The sequence below is a fragment of the Labeo rohita genome, chromosome 21 (assembly GCF_022985175.1).
Source record: "Labeo rohita strain BAU-BD-2019 chromosome 21, IGBB_LRoh.1.0, whole genome shotgun sequence".
NCBI classification, from domain to species: Eukaryota; Metazoa; Chordata; class Actinopteri; order Cypriniformes; family Cyprinidae; genus Labeo; species Labeo rohita.
In genome coordinates this window covers 11,417,160-11,433,365 of record NC_066889.1, presented here as the reverse complement: position 1 = coordinate 11,433,365, position 16,206 = coordinate 11,417,160, and the positions used below count along the sequence as shown (strand labels likewise).

The window sequence follows — 16,206 nt, the reverse complement described above, 5'->3', positions numbered from 1 at the left end:
ATTAGCGGAAGCTAGAGATTATGGTTTATAAAGTTTTAATCATGGATATTATTCTTATGCAAATGCATCGATTGACTTCATAAGGCCTTTATTAACTCCCCAAAAGTCGTGTGGAGTACATTTTATGATGAATGGATGCACTTTTTGGGACTTAAAATTTCAACACCCATTCAGGGTCATTATAATGCTTGGAAAAGCCAGGATATTTTTACATTTACACCTAATATTGCTTTTTAGTTTTGGGTGAACTATCCCTTTAATTTAAATTATTTTCCGGTGCACATTTTTTTCTTTTTCGTTGTGTTTTCAACTCATAGGCAGTGTTGCCAAGTCCACGATTTTCCCGCGAAATTGGGCTACTTTAAAACTGTTGCGGCTGGTTGTTTTTTATATCCGCAGGTTGAAGCGACCCCAAAAACGTTATATTTAGGAATGTAAACTGTACTATAAGAATCCCGCCAAAAAACGCGTATTTTACTCCCCGGAACGCTGGGACACCCCCTCTAAATGCTAGATTGGGATAGTTTTAAGCTAGTTTAGAGTAGGAATTGCGGGTTTTGGTGTGGAAACCTGGCAACCCTGCTTATAGGGTTTATATTTTATGTACACTTGATTTTCATCACCGAAAACGATTTTTAGTAGTTTTAGTTTTCATAAACAATATCAACATAGATTAAGTTGTCATATATTTAATCTCCATTTGTAAATTTGTTAGGCAAGTATATGTGTAAGTGGAATAATGTACACTTCGTCGTTATTGTAAAGAGCCCGTTCATCCTGTATGGGATTCTTAGCAAACTATTGGACAGATGCTGATCAACAATATGTCTCTGATCCACAGATCTACAGCCAGTAATTCAGCAGTTGATCTGTAGCGCCCTCTACTGGCCGCATAAGTGAATAGCGCAACTCCAGATATGTCACATCAAGGTGTGAACCATGTGAAATCACGTGTTTGTTACTCCAATATGGGAGCGTCCAAGAGTACAGTGGAAAGTTTGTACCTAAGGTTTGTACTGTTTTGATTAGCTATGTATCTGAGGTCCATCTACCGGACACACCGGGGACTGCAGGATCTTGCATCTTGCCTGATTTTGATGTTCTGTAACATTGCAGTTTTTTGTCTAAAGACCACACACTTTCAGGAAGAATATGAATGCTTTAAGGCCTTAAGATAACCAGCTTTCAGATAACCGTTCAAAAGTCTTTGCCCTGAAGAATAACCCCACATGTTCTGTTTTTTAAGGGCCCTGTGGTTCACATCCAAAGAAGACGTCCCATTGCTTCATGAACACAGCTCCTGTTGTGTTCACACTGTCGGCCTTTTGATGAGCACAGGCAGGGGGAGTAAAGTCCAGGACCAAGGGCAGATTATTAACCTGCCTAATCTGGTCCCCTTCTGTCTCTCGCTCTCCCATAAAACCGGCGCTCTGCGTCCAGCCGGGTCTCAGGTCTCACGTGGCCTCTGGGAGACAGCAGCACAGAGCCCCGCACATCCTTCAAGGGCCAATGAGTCAGTCAGAAACTACAAAGGAGCTTAAGGTAAAATATCTATAAAGTGTAGAGTCATTGTTGTAAATGAAAACACAGAATTGGGTCACTGCAGATGTTTATCTCACAGAAAGTAAGAACAGCAAACGTTTGTTGGTTAAATAATACATTGGAACACTGAGGATTTGTAATGAGATCTCAGATCTCAGCTGTTTTCTTTTTTTTACTAAATATTTTTTTCTTAAGTGTTTACAAATTTAAATCTAAATTCTGGTCAGGGAAAGCAAACATTTAAGCCATTGTCAAATAGATGTGTCAAGATGTTCAGATATGAGGTGCAAAGTATTGTGGCAGATTATTATTCAGAATAGCTCAGTACACCAAGTTGTTATGATCTGTAGTGTGTGTGTGTGTGTGTGTGTGTGTATACACTACTGTTCAAAAGTTTGGGGTCAGTACATTTTTATTGTTTCTTTTTTTTTTTTTTTTAAGAAATTAAGACTTTTATTCACCAAGGATGTATTAAGTTAATAATTAAAAGTTTATTAAAAGTTAATAATAAATAATTTACATTGTTATAAAATATTTATATTTTGAATAAACACTGTACTTTTTAAACTTGTTATTCATGAAAGAATTCTGAAAAAAAAATCACAGGTTCCAAAAAATATTTGGCAGCACAACTGTTGATATTATCCAACTTTGATCATTCTAATAATAAATCCGCATATTAGAATGATTTCTGAAGGATCATGTGACACTTAAGACTGGAGTAACAGCTGATAAAAATTCAGCTTTTCATCACAGGAATAAATTCTATTTTAAAGTATGTTAAAATAAAAAACATTATTTTATATTGTAAAAACATTTTGCAATATTACTGTATTTTTTTTATTTTTAATCAAATAAATGCAGCCTTGATAAGCATAAGAGACTACTTTAAAGACTATTACAAGTCTTACTGACCCCAAACTTTTGAACAGTAGTGTATATATATATATATGCTTGCATGCTTGCTATATGTATTTGTTTACATATACTCAAAATACTAAATTAAAAAAAAAAAAAAGCTAATTTGCCTGATAGAACTTGATTGAACAGTCAGTTCATCCACTGATTTGATTTTGGTCACATTCCTAAAGGTTTCCATCACTTTTGTGTTCGCTACATTTTTACAGTTATTTTCTTCATGCACCTTTTGAGTTAACTTTTGCTGTCTTTTGCACTTAAATACGTTATCTGTGGTTAAATATTAAGTTAGTTATTAATGCTAAATGAGAGAGTAACTTGACAACTTTTGAACTTGGCTTCTCTGAAAACAGTAATGATGTCATCATTTCTTTATGTAATTAAAAATGATCAAATTCAAAATTATATTTATGGAGGAATGATGGAAGAAATCAAATTAAGACAAATTATAATATTTTAAATTAATTATTGTTTTTTGCGTACATAAAATGAATGGTTTTAACTGATAGTCGAAAGTTTTTGAATAGTTTTTTAAAGAATTTGCTTTAATTTGCATTTATTTGATCCAAAATACAGCTTTATATTGTGAATTATTTTTACAGTTTAAAATTTGAATATATTTGAAAATGGAATTTATTTCTGTGATCGAAAAAACATTTTCACACAATCCTTCAGAAATTATTCTAATATGCTTATTTGCTGTTCAAAAAAATGTTTTTTTTATTATTGTTTTATTATTGTATTGAAAACAGTTGTAAAATGTTTTGATTCTTTGATGATCAGAATTTATCTGAAAAAAAGCTTTTGTCACATTATACACTATGCATCAAAAGCTTGGAGTCACTACAATTTATATTGTAGTATATATATATATGTGTGTGTGTGTGTGACAATGGACCACAAAACAAGTCATAAGGGTAAAATTTTTCAAAATTGATATGTATACATCATCTGAAAGCTAAATAAATAAACTTTCCATTGATGTATTTTTTGTTAGGACAATATTTGGCCGAGATACAACTAATCAAAAATTACATTTTGATATATTTACAGTAGGAATTTGACAAAATATCTTCATGGAACATGATCTTTACTTAATTTCCTAATGATTTTTGGCATAAAAGAAAAATCAATAATTCTGACCTGTACAATGTATTTTTGGCTAGTGCTACAAATATACCCCAGTGACTTCAGACTGGTTTTGTGGTCCAGGGTCATATATATATATATATATTATTTAGAAGTTAATACTTTTATTTAGCAAGCATGCTTTAAATTGATCAAAAGTGATGATAAAGACATTTCTAATTAAAATATTAATTATAATATGAAATGCTGTACATATGAATGAACTGTCTATTCATCAAAGAAACCTGAAAAAATTCTACTCAGCTGTTTTCAACATAATAATAATATATATATATATATATATTTTTATTATTATTATTTTTTTTATTTTATTTATTTATTTATTTATTTTTTTTGGAGGAACTCAGCTTTGAAATCACAGGAATGTGAAATACATTTTAAAATACATTCTAATAGAAAACAGTTATTTTAAATAGTAAAAATATTTCCAAATTTTACTGTTTTTGCTTGGTGAGCAGAAGAGGCTTCTTTAAAGTACATTAAAAATCTTTCTGTTCAAAAACTTTTGACTGGTAGTGTATTTTCACCAATAACATCCATTCGGTAACCTTGTAATGCTTGTTCTTAGCTCTGTTGTCAGTAAGCATTGATACAATGTGTGTAATATTTGTTTAGAATAGCACCTGCATAATGTTGTTTGTAACAACATAAGCTTATACAGTCTGGTTGCTTAATGATGAATGGTGATGTTCACGTTTTTACACATTATCTCTTTTGAAACTAGTTTAACACTTTATTGAGCACTTAACTTGTCACGCGTATGAAGGAATGTCTGGCCTGCAAAAAAAAAAAAAACGTTGTATGGATAACAGAGGCCGCTCATACTCATTATCCTAGACTTGGGTTTACTATGTAGAGTCCATTTGCTGTCTTTTGTAGTTAGATACATTATCTGTTGTTAAATATTAAGTAAATTATAACTGGTAAATAAAAGTTTTGCAAGTTTTGAACTTGACTGAATTGAATGATGTAACTGTTGTCATGAAATATTTAAATATATATGATCAAAATTAGTTTTGAGTTTTGGTTTTAATTGTTTTACAAATGTTTTACAAATTACAATTCTATGGCTAGTTGTACAGGCATATGAAAATGATTTAATAAACTCGTAAAACATCATTGCATTACAAATAATATTGTCATGCATGAATCATGTGAATGTGTGAGTTTATTCTCTATTATACTCTTTCTTTTTAATATCATCCATTAGCTCCCACCTTTAGATAGCGTTGTGCCAGCAGATGGTACAGAAGTACAAGAGATGCCTGCTGACATTTCCAAGATGTCTGATGCCAGTCAAAATAAGTCAGAAGGATTTGATATGATCTACAGGATCGAGGACGTCCCACCTTGGTATCTATGTGTGCTGCTGGGACTACAGGTACTCTTCTATTCTCATATTCTCTCCTGACTCACCCAACATCTCCATCCCTTCTAAACCCTCCTATATCTGGATCTCCAGCACTACCTAACATGCTTCAGTGGAACAATTGCTGTACCATTCCTACTGGCTGAAGCTATGTGTGTGGGACAGGACCAATACACTGTCAGCCAGTTAGTAGGCACAATCTTCACCTGTGTGGGGATCACTACGCTCATACAGACTACATTTGGTGTCAGGTTAGTCATTCAATGTGTGCTTTAATATAGATACATGTGATTGGTAGTCACAATATATATTTTTTTCTATGCCATATCCAGGTTGCCTTTGTTCCAGGCGAGCGCTTTTGCCTTTCTCATTCCCGCTCAGGCAATTCTGAGGCTGGACAAATGGAAATGTCCACCTGAAGGTACAAACAATGTTAGACAGTGTGTGAATTTTACAGTGACTGTCTATGGAGGAAGCTTTCTGTAGATCATTAATTTCATTTAAATACCCTTTTTTTGGTGCATAGCGCTGAAACCCTGTTGTAATTGTTAGAATGGCCAATGATCAGCAATCTCCACGTAAAACTGAGAGTGCAGACCAAACTGTAAGTTGTAGAGACTTGAAACTTGGAGGGATGGTAGTACTCATACCACCTACAACTTCACCAAGGCTCGCCCCAGTTGGCCTGATCAAAAGGTGTTACAGCGATCAAAAGTACGAAATTGGCTCAAGTGTCTTATATCATTGAAATCCTTAGCTCACACCTGAGTCTTGGTAAAATTGTCGGGTATTTCGGATTTTTTGAAAAACGTATCCAAACTACTCCAAGGTTTTTCGCCCGACCGGAACCAAACCAGTCCAGAAAGATTCTCTGGAGAGTGAGTATCAGTAATTCTCAAAAAAAGTTCAACTTTCGACTCACCGTTGCAAAGGGACGCCAAAACGTTCGAAAGGGGCAGGGCCACTTTTAGTAAAATACCTGTAACTCCTGAATGGAATGAGAAATCTTCACCTAACTCAGAACACTTATGTAAGAGCTCAACCAGAGGACAAAGGACAAAAATCCTGGAGCTTGGCCACTTGGTGGCTCACTTAGAGGGAAAAGAAACATAAAAATGGCTATAATTGCGCAACCATGTATCCTTTCAACAGGACAAATTGGTATGCACGGTCTTGGTCCAAAGTGCCACAAGTGTCTATAAATACATTTACATATCTCTAAAAAAAACATGGCTGCCATTGGCAGATGAAATTTGAGCACCAAGGATAAAGGAGGCTGATCGGAACGAAACTCGGTGGGCCTGATCGACTAACAGCCCCAAAGGCCTGTGAGAAATTTTAAAGAAATCGGCCACTGAGGGGCGATATCGCGTTTTTTAGGGCGTAAACGATTGTACATTGTGCAGTTTTCCGCACATACACGCGATATTCATATAATATGATAGAACTCCTCATGGGTGAACTAGTAATTTTTCGCTCAATCTGGACTCTCTAGGTCAATAATTATCTAAAAAATGTTGAAAATTAATTTTTGGAAAGCTATTACAGGGTTGTTTAGAAAAGGGGCCTGTCCAAATTTACCCGAAATCTTATAAAGCCTAAAGGAAAACTCAAAACAGATGATCCTAAACAAGCATGCAAAGTTTTAAGGAGATCGGACCACAGTTGGCACTATAACAGTCATAAATGTTTAAAAAGATTATATTTCTATGGCAAATTACCTGGGTTTGCCAAAAATGCTTTTTTAAATCAGTGATTTAGGTGGTTACAGGCTTGCTAAATAATTATGCACTTAGCTAAGTTAAGCACTTAATGTGCTTGAACCCTGGTAATCACTGCTTGCAGATATATTTCTTTTTCTTTTTTTTTTTTTGTATTTTGTCTGATTCTGTGTTTAACTACTCAGAGGCTATATTGCTGAAACTTCTAAGCTTAATTCTTGGCTTAAAAATAAAGTTCACCTAAAAATGAAAATTCTGTCAGAATTATTTCTGTAAATAATTTTGCTACTTGAACTTTTGCTAAAGTGAATTTTGTCACTCCTTTAACAAAGCTCTTACTACCTTTCCTGAACGTGTCAGTTGCATCGCTGTCTATGCAGAGTCAGAAAGCTCTCGAATTTCATCAAAAATACCTTAATTTGTGTTTCGAAGATGAATGAAGATCTTACAGGTTTCGAACGACATAAGGATGAGTATTTAATGACAGAATTTTCATTTTTAAGTTAACTATTGCTTTAACACTGTCCTAAAAATATAGCACTCTCCTTGAAATGCAACAAGAATCACGTTTACATAGAAAAACTATTAAAAAGCCAGCACAGTTTTATGTTTTGTCTGAATCTGCCCTTTTTCTACAAAGTATTGTCTAGTTAGAATCTGTTTACATTCCACATTGTGCAGGTCATATCTGTGTCTAAGTTAATGCTTAACCTTGGTTTTGGGTTTCACAGAGGAGATTTACGGAAATTGGACTCTTCCTCTCAACACTACTCATATTTGGCAACCACGAATACGAGAGGTGCGTGACCAGTATCCAAAGACTGAACCAGTCATTAACTTCGTAATGTCCTGTGTCCTGATCCACGTGTCAATTCTCTGTAGATTCAGGGCGCTATCATTATGTCCAGCCTGATTGAGGTGGTGATAGGATTTGCTGGAATCCCAGGGATCCTGCTGAACTCAATCGGGCCCCTGACTGTCACTCCCACAGTGTCCCTTATTGGCTTGTCCGTCTTCCAGACGGCAGGAGACCGCGCAGGCAGCCATTGGGGCCTGTCTCTGCTGTAAGTGCTTGAGATGTTCAAATGCATTTCATTTAAGCTGTTTTTACTTTAATACATCGGTGTGTTTTGTCATTCCAGGTGTATCTTCCTCATCGTTTTGTTCGCGCAGTATTTAAGGAACTGGGCATGTCCTTTTCCAAGCTACTCCAAACAAAAAGGCTGTCACATCACACATGTGCAGATATTCAAGATGTTTCCAGTACGAACCAACAGTATTTATCACAATTAATGAAACTTCCTGATAGGCCGTAGAACAAAGTTCACATTACCTGCCTGTTATCAGTGCATTTTCAGATTGAAATACTCCAAGCATTTTGTCGTTAGTAATCGATTATCCTGACTTCAGTAGATCATCATGGCAATTATGGTAGTATGGCTGGTTTGCTATATCCTCACCCTGACGGATGTGCTGCCGAACGACCCGAATCGGTATGGCTACAAGGCTCGCACTGACGCCCGGGGTGATATCATGACCCAGGCACCTTGGTTTCGTTTCCCCTATCCATGTAAGGACCTTGCTTGCTTCCTGTATCACACACCTATGATTTATAACAGCTTCTTTATCAGAAGATGCCACTTGTGGCTAATATGTAATCTAAGACTTTCAGGTTTTTTCACAGTAAAACGATTAGAAATATGATTAGAGGCACTAATATTGGTGGGTTAATGGGTGAACTCTTTCCATGTTCATGTTTTTATGTGTGTCACAGGTCAGTGGGGTTTACCCACAGTGACAGTAGCAGGAGTGCTAGGAATGTTTAGTGCCACTCTTGCCGGTATCGTTGAGTCTATCGGAGACTATTACGCCTGCGCTCGTCTCTCTGGAGCTCCACCTCCTCCTGTTCACGCTATCAATAGGTAAGGACAAAAAATTCTGTCATTAATTACTCACCTTCATGTCCTTCCAAACCTGTAAGACCTTTGTTCATTTTCATAACACAAGATATTTTTGATGAAATCCGAGAGCTTTCTGACCCTGCATAGACAACAATGCACATGTTCAAGACACAGAAAAGTAGTGAGGGCATTGTTAAAATAGTCCATGTGACATCAGTTGTTCAACCATAATTTTATGAAGCTATGAGAAAAATAAGATCAGAAAACTCTCGGATATCATCAAAAATTTGTGTTCTGAAGATGAAGGTCTTATGGGTTTGAAACCACATGAGAGTGAGTAGTTAATGACAATATTCTCTATTGGGTGAACTATCCCTTTAAGACTAAATATTTTTTAAAAAGTAACATATATGATACATCAGGCTTTTTGGGCTCATATGTGATATCAAAGAATATAGAGCTCACATTAGAGTGGAAAAGAAAACACCATTTTTAATTAAGAGGCCCAAACTGAGCAGAAATATGCAGTTTAGTGCACTTGCTGATATTTATATGGCAAGATGAAATTCTGATAGCTTGTAATGTATATCTGTGAACTCTGAGTAGTATAAAATGCATATGGACCAACATAATCAGTTGTTACTATGGATTTACCAATAATGTCTTATTTGGATGATATATTAAATGCATAGTTTTATAATATGTAGTTTTTATTACAGTTTGAGAGAGATGAGTATAGAAATCTGTTTACACCAAAATAAAAAAAAAGGTTATTGTGACTTTTTATCTCACATTTCTGACTCTTTTCCTCATTGCGAAATATATTTCCCATTGCGAAATATAAACTCACAATTCTGTTTTTTTCCTCAGAATTGCGTGATATAAACTTGCAATTCTGAATTATAAAGTCAGAATTACGAGATAAGAACTTGCAATTCTGACTTTTTTTTCGCAAATGCGAGTTTGTATCTAGCAATTCTAACTTTTTTTTCTCAGAATTGTGATATAAACTCACAACTGAGAGTTATAAAGTGATATAAACTAACAATTCTGACTTTTTTTCTCAGAATTCTGGTTTAAACTTGCTAATTGCATGTTATAAAGACTTAATTTCGAGATAAAAACTCACAGATAAAAACTCTGACTTTTTCTTGCAGTTGTGAGATATAGCCTAACCTTGCAATTGCGAGTTATAAGACTAATTTCTTCTCAGAATTGCATTTGCAATGAGTTTATATCTCTCAATTCTGATTTAATAACTCGCAATTATGTTATAAAGTAAGAATTGCAATTCTGACTTCATAACTCGCAACTGCGAGTTTATATCCCAAAATTCTGAGAAAAAAAGTCAGAATAATGAAGAAAAAAGTCAGAATTGTGAGATAAAAAGTTTATTATTCAGAAATGCGACTTTATTTCTCAGAATTGCAAGATTATTTATTAGAATTGTAAATTTATGTTTCGCAGTTCTGACCTTACTCAATTCTGAGAAAAAAAAGTTAGAATTAAGAGTTTTTATCATGCAATTCTGACTTTTTATCGCAAATGCGAGTTTGTACCCTGCAATTCTTACTTTTTTTCTCAGAATTGTGATATAAACTCACAACTGAGAGTTATAAAGTCAGAATTACAAGATATAAACTAAAAATTCTGACTTTCTTCTCAAAATTCTGCGATATAAACTCGCAATTGCGTGTTATAAAGACTTAATTGCAAGATAAAAACTCTCAATTCTGACTTTTTCTTGCAAATGCGAGTTTGTATCTAGCTATTCTGACTTTTTTTCTCAGAATTGTGATATAAACTCACAACTGAGAGTTATAAAGTCAGAATTACGAGATAAAAACTTGCAATTCTGACTTTTTCTTGCAAATGCGAGTTTGTATCTTGCAATTGTGAGATATAGCCTAACCTTGCAATTGCGAGTTATAAAGACTGATTTGTTCCCAGAATTGCATTTGCAATGAGTTTATATCTCACAATTCTGATTTAATAACTCGCAGTTATGTGTTATAAAATAAGAATTGCAATTCTGACTTCATAACTCGGAAATGCGAGTTTATATCCCAAAATTTTGAGAAAAAAAGTCAGAATAATAAAGAAAAAAGAATTGTGAGATAAAAAGTTTTTTATTCAGAAATGCGACTTTAGTTCTCGGAAGTGCAAGATTATTTCTTAGAATTGTGAGTTTATGTTTCGCAGTTCTGACTTTACTCAATTCTGAGAAAAAAAAGTTAGAACTAAGAGTTTGTGTCATGCAATTGCGAGAAGAAAATGTTTCTCAAAACATGATTTTTCTAAAATATGATGAATGGATAGTCAAGTAAACCTAAGTTGCTTCAGTCCAGTAAGTGGTCTTCTTAAAATATTACTAACAATGTAAAATTATTTTTGTGTACTTTATTAAAATCTGTAGAGCAAAAAGACACATGTACCACAACATGAAGGGGGACATATTTTTAGAATCATAAATCAGAAAACAGAAAGATCAAGGTATAAAAGAGGTTTTTTATATAATTTTGAGGCCTTAGAAGTTATCAAATATGATACAGTAGGCTTTAAAGAGTTAACGACATCACACAAATGATTGCATCAACACATGACCCTCTGTGTAAACAGTTATTTGGAGAAACTTAGCCCAGAGGAAGTAGGACAGATACTATTTGTCCTAAACAGCAGAGCAATTAACCAGAGCAAACAGTGATGAACTTCTTTAAACATTGCGCTATTCCCGGTTGTGTGTAGCACCTACAGCTCTGCATATCTTCTGAAGCACCTCAACATTAAGAAAAAGAGACTGAAGACTTTTAACAGTGTCTCTGATCATTTCAGTCTGACCCGTCAGCGAACTCAACTCAGCTTTTACATAGAAATATTAAAACAAGGCCATATTCTGTGTTTTCTATGTCATGAAAAACTAAATTGTTAGTTGGAAATCAAGGAAAGACACAGGATATGACCTCTTTAATATTTAGTGGCTTTAATGTGTTCTTGGTGATTTATGTATAGAAAGGTTTCAGTATTATTTTACTTTCTGTTGTCTTTCCTAGGGGGATTTTTACAGAGGGAGTGTGTTGTATCATAGCAGGGCTTCTGGGCACAGGAAATGGATCGACCTCGTCCAGTCCTAACATAGGGGTCCTTGGCATCACCAAGGTAAGCTAGTGGGAGTTTTGGGCCTTTTATAATACTAGTGTATATTAGAAAGCATTCAATGAATGCAGTTCTTCTCTCTGTATTTGTAACATCTGATTAGAGTTTTTCATGGAGTGGAGCTGATAGAAAATACATAGAGATACACTATTCATATCTCCAATTGTCTCCTCAGTTGTTCAAGTGTCATCAATCAGTTTTGTCTTAAAGTCCACTTCCAAAACAAAGATTTACATATAATGTACTCACCTCCTTGTCATCCAAGATGTTCATGTCTTTCTTTCTTCAGTTGTAAAGAAATATTTTTTTTTTTGAGGAAAACATTTCAGCATTTTTCTCCATATAATGGACTGATGTGGTGCCCCGATTTTGAACTTCAAAAATGCAGTTTAAATGTGGCTACAAATGATCCCAATGCGGATGTAAATGATCCCAGCCGAGGAAGAAGGGTCTTATCTAGCAAAACAATCAGTTTCATTAAAAAAATACAATTTAAATACTTTTTATTCTCAAATGCTCATCTTTTCTTGCTTTTGTTGAATTGTGTGTATTCTGACAGTTAGGGTATGTCAAAAAACTCCAATTTCAACTCCAAACTCCAATTTCAAAATCATCCTACATCGCTGCAGAAGTACCGACCCAGTCTTTGCAAAGTGAACATGCAAAGAAGATCAAACACCCTTAACAAAAAAGGGAAAACAGCGATAAAGGGCGATTTTGAAGTTGAGGGAGAACATGAGATGGGAGTTTTTCGACATACCCTAACTGTCATGAACCGGAACAAAAACAGTTCAGGCAGAGTAAGACAAGACGAGCGTTTGACATTACAAAGTATATAAATTGTATTATTTTTATGAAAATAACCGATCGTTACGCTAGATAAAAATACGGTTTACAGCCGCAATTAAACTGCATTTTGCAAGTTCAAACTCGGGGCACCATATCAGTCCATTATATGGAGAAAAATGCTGAAATGTTTTCCTCAAAAAACATAATTTCTTTACAACTGAAGAAAGAAAGACATAAACATCTTGGATGACAATGGGGTTAGTACATTATATGTGAATCTTTGTTTTGAAAGTGGACTTCTCCTTTAAGTGACAACTGTGGTTTTCCTGGTGTCTTGATTTCTCCTACAGGTGGGAAGTAGGAGGGTGATACAATATGGAGCAGGCATAATGCTTATATTGGGAACTATTGGGAAGTTCACCGCTCTGTTTGCCTCCTTACCTGACCCTGTTCTCGGAGGGATGTTCTGCACCTTGTTTGGTAACAAGCTTCTTGGACCTATTAGCATTTGCAAATGTTTTGTCCCACCTTTGTCCACAGGGTGTCAGTAAAGAGCCCAGAAACTCCATAGTAACTGCAGATTTGCGCCATCCAAGTCTACAGCATGCCATGAATGAATTTTGGATTTCAAACCACATTTTTGTAGAGGAACAAGTTAATATTTAATTATATACACTACCACTGAAAATTATTATGCAGAAAATTCAGATTTGCCATCATCACAGGAATAAATTATATTTTAAAGAAGAAAACAGTCATTGTAATAATATGTCACAACATTACACAGTATTTTTGATTAAATAAATGCACCCAAAACTTTAGAACCTAGTGTATATGTATTTTGTGTAGTTTAAACTTGTTTATTTTTTGTTTTTACCCAGGTATGATTACAGCTGTTGGCCTGTCAAACCTGCAGTGCGTGGATCTGAACTCCTCCAGAAATCTTTTCGTTCTGGGTTTCTCCATGTTTTCTGGCCTCATGTTGCCTAATTACCTTGACACTCATCCGGGCAGCATTAAAACAGGTTGATTTGCCAACCAAAATTTCTTTTACAGCAAGGAAGCTGCAGCTGTTATCACCTATTACTATGAATACCTATATTTTGATTGATTTTAACAGGTGTAGCAGAACTGGACCAAATTATCACAGTGCTTCTGACAACAGAAATGTTTGTAGGGGGATTCATAGCATTTGTGCTTGATAACACAATCCCAGGTAAAGAGTTACTCATACAAATATAGAATTCATTGGATAAATAGACAACAAAGGCTCCCATCGATGGCATTCTGCATTCAGCATTTCATTTTGTGTGCAGGGACCAGGAAAGAGCGAGGTCTGATTGAATGGGCGGCAGAGAATTATTCAGGAGCAGGAACTGTAAAAATAGACACATATGATTTTCCAATTGGGATGGGGATGGTTCAGAAGCTGGGCTGTCTGCGCTACCTGCCAATCTGTCCCACTTTCCGGGGCTTTAAGCCATCGTGCCGCAAGAATAAGGAGGAGGAGGAGAGATGAAAATAAATGAAGGTGTGATTGATGTTCCAGTTGAAATGGTCTGCACCAAAATTTAGCCATTCTTTTTTTTTATTTGACTTGGTTTATTATAGTGTATGTTGTTTGGGTGATGCTGAACCTTTTCACAGCTGAGCACCAATTTTGTTGTCAAAAATTTTGATTTGTTTGTTCAGTTTTGCATCTACACCACACAAAATGCACCATTAGAGAATGGGTGCATATACAGTTAAGGTCAAAAGTTTACATACACCCTGCAGAATCTGCAAAATGTTAATTATTTTACTAAAATAAAAGTGATCATACAAAATGCATGTTATTTTTTATTTAGTACTGACCTGAATAAGATATTTCACATAAAAGATGTTTACATATACAAGAAAATCATAGTTAAAATTATTAAAATGACCCCGTTCAAACGTTTAAATACACTTGATTCTTAATACTGTGTTGTTACTTGAATGATCCACAGCTGTTTTTTGTTTAGTGGTGGTTGTTTGTGAGTTCCTTGTTTGTCACTCAGGTCCTACAAATTCTTTGGTTTTTAAGCATTTTTGTGTATTTGAACCCTTTCCAACAATGACTGTATGATTTTGAGATCCATCTTTTCACACTGAGGACAACTGAGGGACTCATATGCAACTATTACAGAAGGTTCAAACGCTCACTGATGCTTCAGAAGGAAAAACAATGCATTAAGAGCCAGAGGGTGAAAACTTTTGAACAGAATGAAGATGTGTACATTTTTCATATTTTGCTTAAATACCATATTTTTTAATTTAGTACTGCCCTTCATAAGCTACAGAATATGATTCCCAGAAGACAAAATAAGTTAAATTTACCCTGATCTTCAAATTCAAAATGTTTTCACCCCCCGGCTCTTAATGCATTGCGTTTCCTTCTGAAGAATCAGTGAATTCTCTGTAATCATACAGTCAAAGGGTTCAAATACACAAAAATGCAGAAAAACCAAAGAATTTGTGGGACCTGAAGGATTTCTCTGAAAAACAGCAGGCAGTTTAACTGTTCAGGACAAACAAGGGACTCATGAACAACTATCACTAAACAAAAAAAGCTGTAGATCATTCAGGTAACAACATAGTATTAAGAATCAAGTGTATGTAAACTTTTGAACAGGGTCAGTTTTATAAATCCAACTAATATTTTCTCTTGTGGACTATATGTAAACGTCTTTTATGTGAAGTATTTTATTCAGGTCAGTACTAAATAAACAATAACATTAACGACACATTAGCATTTTGTATGATCCCTCTTATTTTGGTAAAATAATTTACACTTTGCAGATTCAGCAAGGTGTATGTAAACTCTTGACTTCAGCTGCATTTAATGTCTCTGTTCTTTTAACATCAAATCAAATGTAAAATTCGATTTGATTATAAGTGTTTTATTGAACTTTGAGAAAATAAAGGTCAGGGTTTTTTTTTTTTTTTATTTATTACCTCATGATTGTGTACAAAATATGCAAGTGATTAACACTAAACACAACATGTTCAGAAATGTTTAGCTTCAGAAAATAATAGTGAAAAATGACATTTAAAATACACAGAAATCATAATTTATATACATATCATAGTAAGTAATAATGTTTATAAATACTAAGAGTGTACTATGTATTCAATAAGAGCCATGGGACAAACGATCATGTGGACATTCAGTTTTTACAAAGATGTGCTTAAGTTATTTTGTATTGAAATATAACTTTAATGTCTTTCTGTCTGTCTAAAACATTTTTGTCTGTGTACATTACAAAAAGGTTCAAAAGGTTAGAAAACATAATGTATTATGAACTAGCAATTAACATTTTTGCAGCATTTATTAAACTAGGTTCATTTTTATTTAGAAATGAATTATTTATTATATTTATTAGATTGATATGTACAATTTTATATTAACCAAGATTAGTAAATACTGTAAAAAAGTACTGCTCATTGTCAGAGTATGATAACTAATTTTAACCAACTGAACCTTACTGTAAAGTATTAATAGTTCATTTTCATGACATTTTTAACAACAAACAGTAATGTTGCAATAAACATGACGACTGAAACATTATGCAGTGACTGTGATTCCATTCAGCCAAGAGGGTTTGATTTACTGCAGTGTTTGGTCTAAAGCTAAATTGATTTA

General features: G+C 34.4%; 1 protein-coding gene across 1 annotated transcript; it reads left to right on the top strand.

Annotated features, from left to right (window-relative positions):
- The first annotated feature begins 1,418 nt into the window (after positions 1-1,418).
- On the top strand, positions 1,419-14,342 carry slc23a1 (solute carrier family 23 member 1). The gene is made up of 14 exons (XM_051093804.1): positions 1,419-1,542; positions 4,820-4,990; positions 5,072-5,229; positions 5,311-5,399; positions 7,431-7,498; positions 7,582-7,763; positions 7,842-7,962; positions 8,113-8,269; positions 8,474-8,621; positions 11,651-11,756; positions 12,893-13,022; positions 13,424-13,567; positions 13,663-13,758; positions 13,859-14,342. Exons 1-14 carry the CDS (start codon positions 1,510-1,512, stop codon positions 14,059-14,061), a joined length of 1,806 nt encoding a protein of 601 aa, XP_050949761.1. The 5' UTR covers positions 1,419-1,509; the 3' UTR covers positions 14,062-14,342.
- The last annotated feature ends 1,864 nt before the right edge of the window (positions 14,343-16,206 follow it).

Bases quoted from the DNA above. Each gene is read 5' to 3' on its own strand.
- slc23a1 (XM_051093804.1), top strand. From the start codon at position 1,510: ATGAGTCAGTCAGAAACTACAAAGGAGCTTAAG. The intron at 7,499-7,581 runs GTGCGTGACCAG...AATTCTCTGTAG, and splicing joins GGCAACCACGAATACGAGAG to ATTCAGGGCGCTATCATTAT. The intron at 7,963-8,112 runs GTACGAACCAAC...TGACTTCAGTAG, and splicing joins AGATATTCAAGATGTTTCCA to ATCATCATGGCAATTATGGT.